Source organism: Pristiophorus japonicus, chromosome 4 (genome assembly GCF_044704955.1).
Source record: "Pristiophorus japonicus isolate sPriJap1 chromosome 4, sPriJap1.hap1, whole genome shotgun sequence".
Taxonomy (NCBI): domain Eukaryota; kingdom Metazoa; phylum Chordata; class Chondrichthyes; family Pristiophoridae; genus Pristiophorus; species Pristiophorus japonicus.
The window spans coordinates 292,061,992-292,080,376 of NC_091980.1; the positions used below are offsets into that span (position 1 = coordinate 292,061,992).

An 18,385-nucleotide genomic window follows, 5' to 3' on the forward strand; every position below is an offset into this window, starting at 1 on the left:
AAATGTAAGGATTTACGATCATTAGAGGACCATTTATTTTTAGGGGGCAATTTTAAAACTATAAATTTATTTGTAAGCTATTTTTAGAAACCAGAATTCTGTTGTTTCTATGCTGTTCTTGATAAAGGGGAGGGGACCAAGTAGGTACTGCACACCCAGGCTTTCACTGATGCTGCTCTGCGATGAACAGTAGGCGACGCGCAGCATTAGCACGATGTGGCTCTCCTTCCACATTTCCTCTGTCTCCCTGTGGGAAATGTCTGGCCTCCACTCTGCACTGCCCTATAGCAAAGCAGCTCAAATCAATTATCTCAGCAAATGGAGGATTGTGGGTGTAAACTCCTATCCAGTACTTTACACTATGTGTACTGTATGGCCTGCAGGTTTGTGAATTTTAGAATACTTGGTGAGATTGTGAAAACCGCCTGTAAGCTGCGCAACTCGCTGCTAGTCTATAGCTGATTAATCTTATCCCTCACTTGTGTTTCAGCTTGGTGCGCCTGAAAATGAAATGTCAGATGTTTTGTTTAACAAAACCATTTCTTCAAATAAGACAATGTGCCTGGTGCTTCTGAACTTGATCTTATGGAGAAGAGGTTGTTTTCGGGTATCTATTACCTACTGGGATCAATTGATTGGTAACGGGGAGTTCGACATCATCATTCTTAGTGGTGAGTAGGGCTCGAAGCCTAAATGATATAATTGTGATCCAGCTTGCCACTTTTAGTTGTCCTTGCAAACTACCACCCCATCTCCAACCTCCCTTTCCTCTCAACTCCTTGAACGTGTTGTTGCCTCCCAAATCCGTGCCCATTTTCCTCGCAACTCCGTATTTGAAACCTTCCAAACAAGTTTCCGCCCCTGCAACAGTACTGAAATGGCCCTTGCAATGTGACTGTGACCATGGTAAGCTATCCCCCCTCATCCTTCTCCATCTGTCTGCAGCCTTTGGCATGGTCAACCATACCATCCTCCACCAGTGCCTCTCCTCCGTCATCCAGCTGGATGGGACTGCCCTCACCAGTTCCATTCTTGTCTATCCGGTCATAGCCAGAGAATCACCTGCAATGGCTTCTCTTCCCACTCCCGTACCCTTGGTCCCCTCCTATTTCTCATCTACATGCTGCCCCTCAGCGACATCATCGGAAACCAAGTCAGGCTCCATGTACACTGACGACACCCAGTTCTATCTCACTACCACTTCTCTCGACCCCTCCCCCACCCCCCTGCTGTCTCTTATTTGTCACACTGCTGCTCCGGCATCCAGTACTGGATGCACAAAAATTTCATTCAACTAAATATTGGGAAGACCGAAGCTTATTGTCTTCAGTCCCCACCACAAACTCTGTTCCCTAGTCACCGACTCCATTCCTCTCTCTGGAAACTGTGTGAGGCTGAACCAGACTAGTTGCAAGTTGATGTCGTATTTAGCCCCGAGATGAGCTTCCGACCACGTATTTGCTTCATCACCAAGTTTGCCGCCTTCCACCTCCGTAACATTGCCCGACTGTACCCCGTATCATATTGTCTGCTTCTGAAACCCTCATCTATGCCTTTGTTACCTCTAGACATGACTAATCCAGTGTTCTCCTGTCCGGCCTCCTATTTTCCACCCTCCATAAACTTGAGCTCATCCAAAATTCTGCTGCCTGTATCCTAACTCTCACCAAGTCCTGTTGACCCATCACACCTGTTCCTGCTGACCTACATTGACTCCTAGTCCGGCAGCGCCTTGATTTAAAAAAAAATTCAAATCCATCCATGGCCTTGTGTCTCCCTGTCTCTGTAACCTCCCCCAGGCCTAAACCCTCCAAGATCTTTGCGCTCCTCCAATTCTAGCCTCTTGTGCATCCCAGATTTAATTGATCCACCATTGGCGGCTGTACCTTCAGCTGCCTGGGCCCTATTCCTCTCCGCCTCTGTACCTCTCTCTCCTTTACGACATTCCTGAAAACCTACCTCTTTGACCAAGCTTTCGGCCATCTGTCCACTTATCTCCTTATGTGGATCAATGTCAAGTTTTTTTTTGACATCTCCTTTTGAAGGGCCTTGATATGTTTTGCTACATTAAAGGCACTATATAAATGTATGTTGTTGTTGTATTCCACATCAGATCAGCCTGCCAAAATAGTATTTCACGACCAGGCACTGATACTAATAATATAGTCTGCTTGTTGTTTTCCAATAAGAGAAGGCAAGGGAATACTTTATGGCTTGGGGCTTTAACTTTTTTTTAGCCTTCCTGTGGGAAACTGCCTTGTGGAAACGTGGCAACTACCTACAACTGCAGGATTGAATTCAGTAACTCACTGTCTGGGGAATCACATGTGTAGACTTGCATTCCATCATTCCTAGTTGCAGTTTTCCTTAAAAAAATTATAATTGAGAAACACATTGTAGCCCTTGAGAAAAAGTGAGTGATTAATAATGACCTATAGCAATCTGCCCTCCTGACTGAAGGGGTATCTATATGGAGAAATGCTCATTCACTTTTTGCACTTTTTTAAACAATAGAAAATGAAAAAAGCACAGTCGAAAAGAACGTATCCACTCCGGGAATCAGTGTTTACTTCGAGGCATACTTGTACAGCACAACAAATTATGCTCACTCTCAGTGGCAGTTATCACCAGTCACACTTGCCACCATGGGTCGACACCCATCATCCACCACAGATGAGGAAGATGATGAGAAAGATGTGGATCAGGAAAATCAGACAGCCGAGAAAGTGAAGAAACCCAAAAAGGTTTATTGTTACATATCGCCAAAGGTAAGAAAAAGTCTGCGAAGCGTGTGAGAGATGTCCTGAATTTTACCATTATAATTAAAACATCGGTTCTCTAGATCGCCTTCAATATAATCTTCAATTTTATAGCTCCTAATCTAAAAGGGAATACTCATTTTAAAAAAAAAAAAAAATTTCTGTATTACATATATTGTGTGACTCCCAAAGGGGGCATGTAATCAAACAATACTATACAAGGTGGTTACTTCCTACTGAGGGTGCTGCGAAGCCATAGGATAGAGGTTAATGTTTGTAATTGCTCAGGTAAGGAGGTCTCGATTTCAGTCAGTAGGGAAAGGTGGTAAATGGAGGCCAGTTGCTTCCCTCATAGTTAGGGAGGAAATTATTAGAGGATGAATTGTGCACTTCCTAACCAGGGGCTCAACGGTGATTTGCTTTGGAGCAAATTTCTGGGGAGACCATTCTGACCTCCTGTATTCTAGTAGTTTAGTCAGGCCAAGCACAATCTTGCACACACTCTCTCCAGTTTCCATTCAATTAGTTGGATATTTGACACTGGTCACAAGATTGGACATTCACATTTAAACTGTTTGATCAAGTGACTAATTTTTCTTATTTCTACTTTCAGTTCAAGCTGTAATAGAGTAAAAGAAAGAAAGACTTGCATTGATATAGCACCTTGCACAACCTCAAGTCGTCCCAAAGCACATTAGAGCCAGTGAAGTACTTTTGAAGTGTAGTCACTGTTGTAATGTAGGAGTACAGTGGTAGCAATTCACTTGGCAAGAGTGATTAAGCAGAAGTAAAGAAACAAGGGACTCGGGCAGCAGAAACCAGGAGAGGAAAACTGAGCGAAAAGCTTGTGTTGTGGGTGTATAGTTCTAGGGGAAACAAAAACTGACCACGTATGTGAAAATGTTATCATGACGTTGCTGATGGGTGGTCTTCTGTTCCTACTTCACATGTTGCACCATTGCAACAGTTTGCTTTCCCCCAGCTAATAATTTTTGCTCCTCATATCAGAATTCTTGCCACAAAGTTTCAGACAAAATCTCTGCAGGATTAGGTTAGTCAGACATTAAAGTATCAAAAGCAAAATACTGCAGATGCTGGAATCTGAAATACAAACAGAAAATGCTGAAAATCTCAGCAGGTCGAGCAGCATCTGTGGAGAGAAACAGATTTAACATTTCAGGTCTGTGACCCTTCTGTTCCGACGAAGGGCCACAGACCTGAAATGTTAACTCTGTTTCCCTCCACAGATGCTGCTTGACCTGCTGAGACTAGAGTATCAAATATCCCTTTAGTTAATTCAGAGGGTCTGGGGTTTTGAGTTTACTTTTCAGGTTTCCTAGGGGTTTAAGGTGACAACGCATTTTCATAATGGTTGATAAACTACTAGAAATTCCTAAACCAGGCTGTCCTTTTCAGGAGAAGCACTGCTCTTGAACCAATGATTTGCTCCCAGTTTGCCATGCAAAGAACAAATAAAGCAGGCAAGTGGCGAAGGCACACATTTTATCCTCAGCGCAGAATATGTGCCCAGTTGGAATAAAAATAGAAAATGCTGGAAATACTCAGCAGGTCAGGCAACATCTGTGGAGAGAGAAGCAGCGCTAACATTTCAGGTTGATGACTTTGCGTCAGAACCGAAAAAAGTTAGACCATGTGCCCAGCTGGGCTGTGTTTACCCAGTCTCGTACACCCTGTGGCACTGCCACAAACTATGCATTCCCTGCACCAAAAGCAAATTGAGTTTCCTCCTTAGTTGAGTTAACATGTTTGAACCAAAATCTGCAAAAGTCTCAATATTGTGCAAAATGCTGATACCCTTTATGGTTTAACAAAATGCTCGTCACCTAAAGACTGCATGAGCATTCAACTCAGTAAACAAAACCATTAGTAACTTTTGTTGAATTGATAAAATTATGTTTTTGCCCCCACCACGGTGGACTGCAGCCCATGGGCCTACTTTAGAATGTCCCCGTCTATTCACAGAACAGGACTTTCCTAGGCTACATTGTTGGACCTAAGCTCCAATATACTGAACCTAGGGGACCCCGGCCTCAATGTGGAACTCATGGTTCTCAGGGATTATAGCAGGTAGTTTTCATGACATTCCTCATGCCACATTGTTATGCGCCATAGCCACAATGAACTGGCCTGATAAAAGCACATTATCAACATCTAACCCTGAAATAAGACACACTAATTTAATATTAACCTTGCATAGTATGTGAGTTGTATACACAGCAGTTGTATTTCAGGTCCTGTTCTGCTTTTGAAAATCTGCCATACAGGAGACATCTGTACCTCCTGACCAAGAATCGAAGCAGGTAGATGTGATTGACCAACAAATGCCTCATTTGGTTAGGATGACATGACAGCAGGTCCGGTGCATAGGACTTGTTCCATGAATGGTCATAATTGCTAAAATGTATCTGGGTCTTTTCAAAGATAAATTGCTGCCTCGGATTGAAGACAAATTCAGACTACTGCAGTGCAGCAAGGAGAGAGATAGAGAGTGAAACACCAACTGAGGGAGGGAGGGAGGGAGGGAGAAACACAAACTGGGTGAGGGGGGAGGGAGGGAGAGAGAAACGCAAACTGGACTATGGAGGGAGGGAGAGAGAAACAAACGGGAGGGAGGGAGTGAAACACAGACTGGAGGGAAGGAGAGAGAAACAGACTGGAGGGAAGGAGAGAGAAACAGACTGGAGGGAGGAAGGGAGAGAGAAACAGACTGGAGGGAGGGAGAGAGAGAAACAGACGGGAGGGAGGGAGAGAGAAACAGACTGGAGGGAGGGAGAGAGAAACAGACTGGAGGGAGGGAGGGAGAGAGAAACAGACTGGAGAGAGGGAGGGAGAGAGAAATAGACTGGAGGGAGGGAGACTGAAACAAACTGGAGGGAGGGAGAGAGAAACAAACTGGGTGATGGAGGGAGAGAAACACAAACTGGACGAGGGAGAGGGAGAAGGGAACACAAACTGAGTGGGGGAGAGGGAAACACACTGGTGGGGGGGGTGGCTGGGAGGGCGGAGGGAGAGTGAAACAAACTGGAGCGAGGGAATTGAGGGACAAAAGCATAGAAACATAGAAAATAGGAGCAGTAGTAGGTCATTCGGCCCTTCGAGCCTGCACCGCCATTCAATATGATCATGGCTGATCCTCGATCTCAACACCATATTCCCGCTTTCCCCCATACCCCTTAATGCCCTTTGTGTCTAGAAATCTATTTATCTCCTTCTTAAATATATTCAGTGACTTGGCCTCCACAGCCTTCTCTGGTAAAGAATTCCACAGGTTCACCACCCTCTGAGTGAAAACATTTCTCCTCATCTCGGTCCTAAATTTCCTACCCCGTATCCTGAGACTGTGACCCTTTGTTCTAGACTTCCCAGCCAGGGGAAACATCCTCCCCGCATCCAGTCTATCCAACCCAGTCAGAATTTTATACGTTTCAATGAGATCCCCTCCCATTCTTCTAAACTCTAGTGAATACAGGCCTAGTCGACTCAATCTCTCCTCATACGGCAGTCCTGCCATCCCAGGAATCAGTCTGGTGAACCTTCGCTGCACTCCCTCTATGGCAAATATATCCTTTCTTGGGTAAGGAGACCAAAACTGCACACAATACTCCAGGTGTGGTCTCACCAAGGCCCTGTATAACTGTAGTAAGACATCCTTGCTCCTGTACTCAAATCCTCTTGCAATAAAAGCCAACATACCTTATACCTTTTGCCTTTCTAACTGCTTGCTGCACCTGCATGTTTGCTTTCAATGACTGGTGTACAAGGACACCCAGGTCCCTTTGTACATCGACATTTCCCAAGCTATCACCATTTAATTAATACTTTGTCTTTATGTTTTTCCTACCAAAGTGGATAACTTCCATGTGTTTACCCACTCACTCAACCTATCTAAATCGCCTTGCAGCGTCTTTGCAGCATCCTCACAATGCTAGTATGCAGGTACAGCAAGTAATCAGGAAGGCAAATGGAATGTTAGCCTTTATTGCAAGGGGGAATGGAATATAAAAGCAGAGAAGTCCTGCTACAACTGTACAGGATATTGGTGAGACCACACCTAGAGTAGTGTGTACAGTTTTGGTCTCCGTATTTAAGGAGGGATATTCTAGCATTGGAGGCAGCTCAGAGAAGGTTCACTGGGTTGATTCCTGAGATGAAGTTGTTGACTTATGAAGATAGGTTGAGCAGGTTGGGCCTATACCCATTGGAGTTCAGAAGAATGAGAGGTGATCCTATTGAGACATATAAGATAATGAGAGGGCTCGACAAGATAGACACAGAGAGGTTGTTTCCACTCATGGGGGAATCTAGAACTAGAGGGCATAGTTTTAGAATAAGGGGTCACCCACTTAAGACTGAGAAGAGGAGGAATTTCTTCTCTGAAGGTTGTAAATCTGTGGAATTCTCTTCCCCAGAGAGCTGTGGAGGCTGGGTCATTGAATATATTTAAGGCGGAGATAGACAGATTTTTGAGCAATAAGGGAATTAAAGGGTCCAAATAAGAAAAAATAGCTATAAGACAAATAGGGCTATAGTGCCAAATAATGTTAAGATGTCTAATAATGTTAAAAAGACAAATCTAAAAGCATTGCATCGGAATGCACGAAGCATCTGTATTAAGGTAGATGAATTAACAGCGCAAATAGATGTAAACGGATACAATATAGTTGCAATTACGGAGACATGGTTGCAAGGTGACCAGGGTTGAGAACTGAATATCCAAGGATATTCGATATTTAGGAAGGACAGGCATAAAGGAAAAGGGGGTGGTGTGGCGTTGTTAGTAAAGGATGATATCAGAACAATAGTAGAAAGGATATTGGCTCAGAAAATCAAGATGTAGAATCAGTCTGGGTGGAGCTAAGGAGCACCAAGGGGCAGAAAACATTGGGGGGAGTTGTCTATTGGCTTCCAAACAGTAGTGGTAATGTAGGGGACAGCATCAAACAGGAAATTAGAAGTGCATGTAACAAGGGTACTACAGTAATCGTAGGTGACTTTAATCTACATATAGACTGGCCAAACCAAATTAGTAATAATACTATTGAAGATGAATTCCTGGAGTGTGTACGAGATGGTTTTTTAGACCAGTATGTTGAGGAGCCTAAGAAAACATAGAAACATAGAAAATAGGTGCGGGAGCAGGCCATTCAGCCCTTCTAGCCTGCACCGCCATTCAATGAGTTCATGGCTGAACATGAAACTTCAGTACCCCCTTCCTGCTTTCTCGCCATAATCCTTGATCCCCCGAATAGCCTTCTAGGGAACAGGCTATCCTAGATTGGGTATTGTGTAATGAGAAGGGGTTAATTAACAGTCTTGTTGTGCAGGGTCCTTTAGGGAAGATTGACTATAACGTGATTGAATTTCTTATTAAGATGGAAAGTGAAGTAGTCCAATCCGAAACTAGGGTCCTAAATCTAAACAAAGGAAACTACGAAGATATGAGGAATGAATTGGCTATGATAGATTGGGAAGATTCATTAAAAGGCATGACGGTGGATAGGCAATGGCTAATATTTAAGGAACGAATGCATGAATTGCAACATTTATAAATTCCTTTCTGGTGTAAAAACACAAAAGGAAAAGTGGCCCAACCATGGCTAAAAAAAGGAATTAAGGATAGTATTCGATCCAAAGAGGAGTTATACAAAGTTGCCAGAAAAAGTAGCAAGCCTGAGGATTGGGAGCAGTTTAGAATTCAGCAAAAAAGGACCAAGAGATTGATTAAGAGGGGAAAAATAGAGTATGAGAGTAAACTTGCAAGGAACATAAAAACCGACTGCAAAAGATTCTATAAGTACGTAAAAAGAAAAAAAGCTTAGTGAAGACAAATGTAGGTCCTTTACAGACAGAAACAGGAGAATTTATAATGGGGAACAAGGAAATGGCAGAACAATTAAATAAATACTTTGGTCCTGTCTTCACGGAAGAGGACACAAATAACGTCCCAGAAATGCTAGGGAACCAAGGGTCTTGTGAGCAAGAGGAATTAAAGGGAATGATTATTAGTAAGAAAATAGTGTTGGCAAAATTAATGGGACTGAAGGCTGATAAATCCCATGGGCCTGATGATCTGCATTCCAAAGTACTAAAAGAGGTAGCCATGGAAATAGTGGACGAATTGGTTGTCGTCTTCCAAAATTCTATAGATTATGGAACAGTTCCTGCAGATTGGAGGGTGGTAAATGTAACTCCACTATTTAAAAAAGGAGGGAGAGCGAAAACAGGGAATTACAGACTGGTTAGCCTAGCATCAGTAGTAGGGAAAATGCTAGAGTCTATTATGGGATTAGACAAAGTCAACATGGATTTATGAAAGGAAAATCATGTTTGACAAACCTACTGGGGTTTTTTGAGGATGTAACTGATAGAATAGATAAGGGAGAACCAGTGGATGTAGTGTATTTGGATTTTCAGAAGACCTTTGATAAAGTCCCACATACGAGATTAGTGTGCAAGATTAAAGCACATAGAATTGGGGGTAATGTACTGGCATGGATTGAAAATTGGTTAACTGACAGGAAACAGAGTAGAAATAAACGAGTCATTTTCGGGGTGGCGGGCAGTGACTAGTGGGGGTGGGGTACCACAGGGATCAGTGCTTGGGCCCCATATATATATTATATATATATGATTTTGATGAGGGAACCAAATGTAATATTTCCAAGTTGCTGATGACACAAAACTAGGTGGGATTGAGAGTTAGAACATAAGAACATAAGAAATGGACTCAGCGCCACTTCCCTGCCCGCTCCCCATAACTCTTTACTCCTTATCACTCAAAAATCTGTCGATTGCCACCTTAAATATATTCAATGACACAGCCTCCACAGCTCTCTGGGGCAGAGAATTCCACAGATTTACAACCCTCTGAGAGAAGAAATTCTTCCTCATCTCAGTTTTAAATGGGCGGCCCCTTATTCTAAGACTATGTCCCCTAGTTTTAGTTTCCCCCATGAGTGGAAATATCCTCTCTGCATCCACCTTGTTGAGCCCCCTCATTATCATATATGTTTCAATAAGATCACCTCTCATTCTTCTGAACTCCAATGTGTATAGGCCCAACCTACTCAACCTATCTTCATAAGTCAACCCCCGCGTCTCCGGAATCAACCGAGTGAACCTTCTCTGAACAGCCTCCAATGCAAGTAAATCCTTCCTCAAATGTGGCGATCAGTAGAGAAAATGCTAAAATCTATTATTAGGGACATGGTAACAGGGCACTTCTAAAATCATAATATGATTAGGCAGAATCAACACGGATTTATGAAAGGGAAATTGTGTTTAACACATCTGTTTGTTTTTTGAGGTTGCTGACGATACAAAGCTATGTGGGAAAGTAAGTTGTGAGGAGGCTGCAAGCAGGCTGCAAAGGGATATAGATAAGTTAAGTGAGTGGGCAAGAACATGGCAGATGGAATATAATGTGGTAAAATGTGAAGTTATCCACTTTGGTAGGTAAAATAGAAAAGCAGAATATTTTTTAAATGGTGAGAGATTTGGAAATGTTGATATTCAGAGAGATCTTTGTGCACGAACTACTGAAAGTTAACATGCAGGTACAGCAAGCAATTGGGAAAGAAAATGGTATGTGAGCCTTTATTACAAAAGATATGGAGTAAAGAAGTCTTACTTCAATTATATAGCATCTTGGTGAGATCACATCTGGCATACTGTGTACAGTTTTGGTCTCTACCTAAGGAAGGATATACTTGTCTTAGTGCAACACATGAGACTGATTCCTGGGATGGGAGGATTGTCCTATGAGGAGAGATTGAGGAGACTAGGCATATATACCCGAGAATTTGGAAGAATGAAAGGTGATCTCATTGAACCATATAAAATTCTTATAGGGCTTGACCGGGTAGATGCAGGGAGGATGTTTTCCCTGGCTGGGGAGTCTAGAACCAGGGGTCACAGTCTCAGGATAAGGGGCCGGCTGTTTAGGATTGAGATGAGGAGCAATTTCTTCACTCAAAGGGTTGTGAATCTTTGGAATTCTCTACTCCAGAAGGTTGGGGATGCTTAGTCATTGAGTATATTCAAGTCCGAGGTTGATAGCTTTTTGGATATTAAGGGAATTGAGATATGGGGATAAGGTGGGAAAGTGGAGTTGAGATAGAAGATCAGCCATGATCTTATGATCTTATTGAAAGGCAGAGCAGGCTCGGAGGGCTGAATGGCCTACTACTGCTCATATTTCTTATGTTCTAATGTTGAGAATTGGCTGAATACCATTATCTAACGTTACTATGTCCCTTCCATGACTTTCCTTATACTTACCAGAACAGTGGGAAATGGAATGTAGGATCGGCACACCACAAAATTAATATTTAATTGAAGTCCCTTTCTTTCTGAGGCGTGCTCTTTCTGCACGCAGAAAACTACATTGTGTTGCAAAGTGGGCTGTGTTCTGGTGGGATGGAATCCCTGTCCATTATCACTACTATTTGCTTGATTTACATCATGGCAATGGTAGTGGAAAATCCAACCTTAGTGTTATGAATCATAGGCACAAGACAACCCCATCTAAATTTGTAGTACTTTGACATTCTACGACAGTGTGTAGGATGGGGAATGATCGATTTCCTATCCTGGAAGGTCATCGTTATTTTTCAAATGATGTGTATGCTCCACGTACTGTTTCTGCAGGGTATAACTTTGAGAAGGTGGGTAGCTACTGGTAAATATTTCAGATTAAAGCAAACTAGAACAGTGATGCAGTTCCTGTGTTTTATATGTTATGGGACTAGGAGCACATCTGTGAAACTGCCTATATTTAATGTTATGAATACATTTTCATGTGCCTGTCTAACGTGTCGCTTTCCTAGAATTTATCAAGCAAGGTTATGCTTGTGTAATGCAAGGAAGATCAGTCTATCTTCTTTGTAATTATGTCCCTTGTTCAAAATTTTTTTTTAAATGTACATTTTAGACCTGTCTTCAGGTAAGGTCCCATTTTCCCCATTTGAAAAGTAAGCAGCATCCTTTTTATAAATTAGTTTTTATTAATTTTGTCTTCTCCCCTCCTCTCGTGAAGACATTCAGTCCCTTTACTAGTGAATGGTTACATAGGTGGCAGCTGCTCTCTGGCAACTTGCCCAATTGTCCATTTATAGGGCTCAAAATTGCCCAGGAGTTGCTCCGTTTTTTTTTGGAGCAACTTGATTTTTCTGGAGTATCTTTAAAAAATCCCCATTTTGCACATTCAATTTGCGCCAGTGTAAGTGAGTTAGTTAGGATTTTTTTAGTTTAGTTTAATTTAGTTTTTTTCAAAAGCGGGTGTTACCAGCCACCTACGCCCGTTTTGACCATTTAGACCACTTTGGACAGCTAATAGTTACTCCAAACTAACTCAGGCCAGCGTATGTGGCCACTTGTGGCCGCGCAGAAAACCCTTGCGGAGAGTTAAAAAATCAGCGCAGGTAGGTACATCGGAGGCTAGGAGAACTTAATGACTTGACTACAGAATGTGAATAGGATCAAACAGCTATACAGGACATCATATGACAAACTTCGCAAAGTTTATTTACTATACAACAGAAGCATTCATGGAAGCTTAAACTACAAAAATAAAAGAAGTAAAGAGACAAAACATAGTTACATAATTTTTTCAAAATATCCAAATAAAAAAATAGTATCTCCTGCTCATGTTCTCCCAGCTGCCTAAGCTCACCCACCATCAGCTCGCCCTTACAAACAACCCTACTTCCCGGGGTCGGGGATCAGACCATCCGGGATCAGAACAGCAACTGGGGTCAGAGATCTTCCCTGGAGGTCGGGGATCGGACTGCCCATGAAATCAGAACCCCCTATCCCCATGGGGTCGGTGATCGAACCCACCCTGCGGTTCGGAATTCCGCCACCCCGGCTTGGGCCCCGCATCAACCTGCTTGTTGTGGCCTTCTAGTCCGGGAAGTCAGCGGTCCGGCCTGTGCGGGAGTCCACTCGGCCTGGGATAGGGGCAGGATGCATCAGGTCCCATGCTGCAACACGCACAGAGGCTGGGGGCAGGAGCTACTGCGCATGTGCGCACACTCCAACACGCATGTGGAGAGCTGCCGGCACTGCTTCTGGTGTCGGGCCCTAGCTCCGCACCCCAATCGACTGGCCACGCCGCGCCAAGCCCCGGGAGAGGCAACACAGCGGCCAGAATCGGGGGAGATTTTTTCAGCACTGTTTTCAGCCCACAAAGTCGGCGCATCTCTGGTGAGTGCGCCGAAAAAAGGGGTGGGCCAATTTTGAGCCCATTGTGAGCATCAGGAGGCTATCTGACTGTTGAGACCATTGCAGCTGAGCCTGAACCTCATGCCCGTATGTGCATGCCTCCAGGAGGGCTTGCTGCCTTGCAGTCAGGAGCAGGAACCCTGGCCATAGGATCATTTTTTACACTTCTTTTAACCAAGGGTGCTGCATCTAATTATTTCATGCCCTCTTTTCCTTCTGCTCTGCATACCCCTGAATCTAGCAACACCGCTGAAGGCAGAAAGTCACTATGTGGGAGCTTGTGGCATCTCTCTCGTCCCTTACCCACCCCTGAAACGTGCTTAAAATACAAAACCGTAAGCAGTTAACAGCGGTTTACTTGTCAGTTGGTGTAATTTGAAAAGTAAACAGAATGTTTGTTTTCCAGCAATTCTCCGTCAAGGAGTTTTACTTGAAAATCATCCCGTGGAGACTTTTCACTTTCAGAGTATGTCCGGGAACAAAGGTGGGTCTGAACTCTGTACATCCAATGATAATTCTTTTTAGGGGGAGGCATTTTCCAATTAGTGTTTAATCATGTCACATTATGGTGGGGGCGGGGGAAAGACTCAGTGGGTGAATACACCATGTGGTGTGCTGCATATTTTATATTGACCAAATCTATCCAACGTTTGATGGCTAAGAGTTAATTCATCTCAGCTCGGGTAGCATGAAGCCTCTACAATTGGCCCCTACCACAGACCTACGTGAAGAATTAGTCGGTGCTACCAGTCCTCATTGCAATCCAGTGAGCTTCTGTTGGATGTCTGGAGGCACCTGGTGAAGACGGGTTCAGATTTAGCTCTGATTTTTCATCCCCTTCCCCCACTGACTCCAAGTCAACCAGTCTGTCACTGTCCAGGCACACTAATGAAGATTGGCTGCTTGGATAGGCTACTGGCAGTCTAGCAGGATCTGGAATAGAATCTCAGCATGAGTCAATAGTTTTGAAAGAGTAGAGGAGACGTGAAGAAGGTAAATTGGTGGAAAAAAAATAAAATAGTGCCTTTGTCTTCTCAGTTTTACTACCATGGTCTAGACCCAGTGCATAAGCTCCTGACACTTGTGGTGGATGATGGGATACAACCTCCCATGGAACTCAGTTGCAAAGAGAGAAACATCATGGCAGCAACATTTATCCGTTTCTTACATAAGAACATTGGTAAGGATGGAAACCTTCAACCCCTATACTTCACTGGTGTGTAGGTGACGAGAGAGAATGGGAACATTGTTGCTAACTTTAGTGAAAATTGAACTGGACAGCTAAAGAGGGAACATGAGCGTCATAACTCTGCCAAGTACTACTTGGATGAAAATTCTGTCCCTTGATTCCTTGTGCGGCAAATTGCCCATGTCTTAGGTCAGGGTTCGGAGGAGCTGCCAAGTGGATGCTAGGAAGTTATTAGGGTGCAATGGGGAAAAAAAATTGGCAGCCGAGTCCTTTTGGATCACTCCATCACATCTTCATGTAGCTGGATCAAGTTACTGCCTGTCCTGTTGCCGGAGGACTATTCATGTAAATGCGCATGAGAGACCTATTTAAGGAAAGGAAAAATTGTAATTTGGGTTAAAAAAATGGCTGGTGTTATTGAGAATCCATCTCCATTTACTTCTCGTGTCCAGCTGTCTTCCATCTCTACAATCCATTCCCACCCTCCTGTATAAATATACTCCGTATCAATTATCTACTGTAGAGTTGCTTCTGACATTTAAAATTTTTATACATTCAGTGTAAATCGGTCATTGGAAATTATTATCTATCGTATAATCTGTTATTTTAATTGTGCCAAGGTGACACGGTGCTGTTTATTTCCACTGCTGGAGTTGAACACATAATCTAAACTGGCACTCCAGGCAACACTGAGGGGAGTGCTGCATTGTTGGAAGTAATGTGGTTTGGATGAGATGTTAAACTGATGCTCGTAATACATATTTTGAAGAGCTGTGGTATATGATATGTATCCTACTTGGGGTATCGACACCAGTTTATTCTTGGCTTTGTTGTTTTGTGATCGATCAGCTCACTATAAGGATAAATCCGATCTCACGGATTATCACAATGTCTCTTCCATACCCTGCACAGATATTATAAAAAAAGCATTTTTATTATTCTTCTCTTTCCAGGGGGTTCTGAAACATTCCAAGACAAAGTGAATTTCTTTCAGCGGGAACTTCGTCAGATGCACATGAAACGACCACATACAAAGATTGTACTAAAAGTCAGCCGCCACAGTTTCCTTGAGTCGGTGGGTTTAATATGCTGTTTGGGTTATTGGCAATCTATATACTCTGATAATTAATGGATTGTTACAAGAACTGTAGCGTCCCAAACCATTCCTCCTTAACATAGTAATACCTGAAACAGTCCATTAAAGTTTATATTTTTCTCCTTACTTAGGATTGCTCAGTTAGTGTGTTTAAGTTAAGGCATTCATTTGACAAGAGTAACTTTAGGAATGTAATCTAACATGTAACTGTAAGTTTAAAAAAATATATATTTGTGCATAGTATTTTAATTAAGAAATGTTTTAATTTGATAGCAATTCTAAATAATAACTTAGTTTGTCTTTAATTTCTGTTTTAAATTTCTGCAACCTACTAGTCCATGAAAGCCACGCGAAACTTTTCGGTCTCTGATTGGAGCAAGAATTTCGAGGTGATTTTTCAGGATGAGGAAGGTCAGTGCTAAAGAGTAGTAGAAATTTTCCGAAAGTGGTGTATGCTTTAATGAGACAAACCCTACTTGTCGTAGAATCTAATTAGTCATGGTTGACAAATATAGGCTGTGATGATAAATTGATATGACTGAGATTTTGCTAGGTTTCCTTTGGGAGGTGCGGGATGTCACAGAACCTAGTTGCCTTGGAAGCTTTGCCCTTGTTCATTGCCTCCCTCAGGATTTAATCCCACAGCACTAACCTATATTCATATTTATCACCAAATTGCACAAATTAACAGTGTCGCTCTGAGAAACAATGAGAAAAGTATTAAGGGAAAGAGATGTCAGTTCTGCTCTATTGGTGCTAATTAGTGACTGTTCTCTTTCTTTTTCTATGATCTCCATGCACCATCTCCAGCTGAGAGAGCCTTGAGACAACCTACTTCTGGATCTGCACCAATGCTGCTATATAATTATTAGCTAGGAGTTGCACAATAGTGGCCAAGCTGACTCATTATTATCCCCCCCCCTGTGGCAAAGCAGGCTTTCATTTGACTCATCCTGAAACTCCAGTGTGTCATGCCACCTTTTTCTAACTTTCGTTTAGCATCCAGGTGATAGGAATATAATACCTGACCCAACCGTGCCAATGTTGCCTTCTCTCTTTTTCAAGCATAGATATATTAATGTGGCTGAGCAAGCTGACTGGTACACCAGAAGTTCACATCCTTGGTTTTTTGTACCGTGGGTTTTGTGTTTCGGCTTGGCCACCAGGTTGAAGTCGTCTTCTCCTGAGATGGAGAAAGCAATCAAACCTCAATCAGTTCTCTTTCCTTTCTTCTTTTTTTGCATATCCTAGCGGAGGAACCTTGGCAGAGGGACAGATATATTTTGCCCAGTCTGTTAGTTGGGAATGAGTGCGAGCAGCAGCTTAACACTATACGGGAGATGAAATCAATCACATATGCCTATTATTCAATGAAGGAAAATTGCAGGAACAGTGCCTGTTTCACAGCTGAATTCTTCCTCTTATAACACCTGTATTTATATAGCACGATTATCACATCAAAATCCACCAGGAATAGTACTCCTGTCTTTTCTGCTGCCTAATCTGTGATCAGTTCTAACCTATAGCTTTGACATTGTCTTGACCTCTATTTGATCAGAGAAATGAAAAATGGCATGACACACATACTGCATGAATGGTGTTAAAATAGCTAAGGATGAAGTGGTAAGAGACCCAAGAGTCTTGGCAGACGCAATGGTAAACCATGTTCAACCAATGCAGAATAGCAAATAGCAAAGCCAATAGAATGTTGACTATATAGCACCGACTGTAGAATCCATGTCTGCAGAGGTTGTTACCAAACTATACAGTGCTCTGGCCTGACCACAGCTTGAGTACTGTGCTAATTTCTGGTCAATATGACACAAACATTGGAGGTAGTACAGAGAAGACTCACTGGCTGGATCCATAGTGTCAAAGATAAAAACAGAAAATGCTGAAAATACTCAGCAGGTCAGGCAGAATCTGTTCCACGTCGATGACCTTTTGTCGGAACTGAAAAAAGTTAGAGATGTAAACAGTTTTAGAGTAGAGACAGGGAAAGGACAAAAGGGAAGTTCTGTGATAGGGAGGAAGGCAGGAAAGATTATGACAAAAGGGATGATGGTGCAAAGTGAAAGGAAATGGTAATGGGATAAGTACAGAATCAAAAGATGGGTCCAAAGGAGATGTAAATGGGAATGGCAGTATCATCAGCAACAGCTGCCGTCCAAAAAAATGGCTACCAAATTTATGATTTGAAATTGTTGAACTCAATATTGAGTCCGGAAGGTTGTAAAGTGCCTTTTTGAAAGATGAGGAGCTATTCATCGAGCTTCCATTGTGCTTCATTAGAACAGTGTAGGAGGCTGAGGACAGAGAGGTCAGAGTGGGAGTGAAGCAGAGAATTAAAGTGACAGGTGACCGGAAGCTCAGGGACACACTTGTGGACAGAATGGAGGTGTTCCGCAAAGCGGTCACCCAATGCAGGACAGACCACATTGTGAGCAGAGAATACAGTATACTAAATTGAAAAAAGTACAAGTAAATCGCTGTTTCACCTGGAAGGAATGTTTGGGGCCCAGTGTCATAGTGTCAAAGATCTGAGTTACCCTGTTCATCTTCATTGCTATTTGCTTCCCTTCTCCTGTTTGATTGTGTATCTGCTTTCACAGCCTTTCCTCAGCAACTATCCTTGACTCCGATTTATTCCATATGAATACCAACTTAAATTCCACCCTTCCTGTTTCAGATCCATCGTCGATCACAGATATCACTGTGATATTCAGCGTTCCTCTAACCGCTGCTTCCTGAGATCCACTTTTAACACCAGGCACCACTTAACGCCACATTTATCTACATATCAACTACCCTAAGCATTTTGACAGACGATCACGAGATAATTGCAACTGAGAAAAACCATTCGGCTCATCTTAATTCACCCATCCAGAATGGCCCAAAAGTACCCCCATAGCAGCAATTATATGTAAAATGATTTCATAATTTTCACCTCCACCACTCTACCCACATATCAAACACTTTTTGTGTGAAGAACAACTTCCTAATATTGGTACCATATTTACTATGGAAAATTGTCAATATATCAATAGAAGGTAAGCTTACTTTCCTGAGTTAATGCTGGAAGAATCTAATGATGCA

At 42.6% G+C, this 18,385-nt stretch overlaps 1 protein-coding gene across 5 annotated transcripts in view; it reads left to right on the forward strand.

The window, feature by feature from the left end:
* The window catches only part of arel1 (apoptosis resistant E3 ubiquitin protein ligase 1), an 89,333-nt gene that overhangs the window by 55,352 nt on the left and 15,596 nt on the right, over window positions 1–18,385 (forward strand). For all 5 annotated transcript variants that reach the window (XR_011593151.1, XM_070879581.1, XM_070879582.1 and 2 more), the window contains exons 9-14: window positions 491–671; window positions 2,515–2,768; window positions 13,411–13,488; window positions 14,043–14,184; window positions 15,147–15,268; window positions 15,625–15,700. Coding sequence is in view for 4 of the 5 variants with exons in the window: in XM_070879581.1 (XP_070735682.1) it covers window positions 491–671; window positions 2,515–2,768; window positions 13,411–13,488; window positions 14,043–14,184; window positions 15,147–15,268; window positions 15,625–15,700 (853 nt within the window). In the remaining variant the exon portion in view is untranslated. The remainder of the gene's footprint in view (window positions 1–490; window positions 672–2,514; window positions 2,769–13,410; window positions 13,489–14,042; window positions 14,185–15,146; window positions 15,269–15,624; window positions 15,701–18,385) is intronic.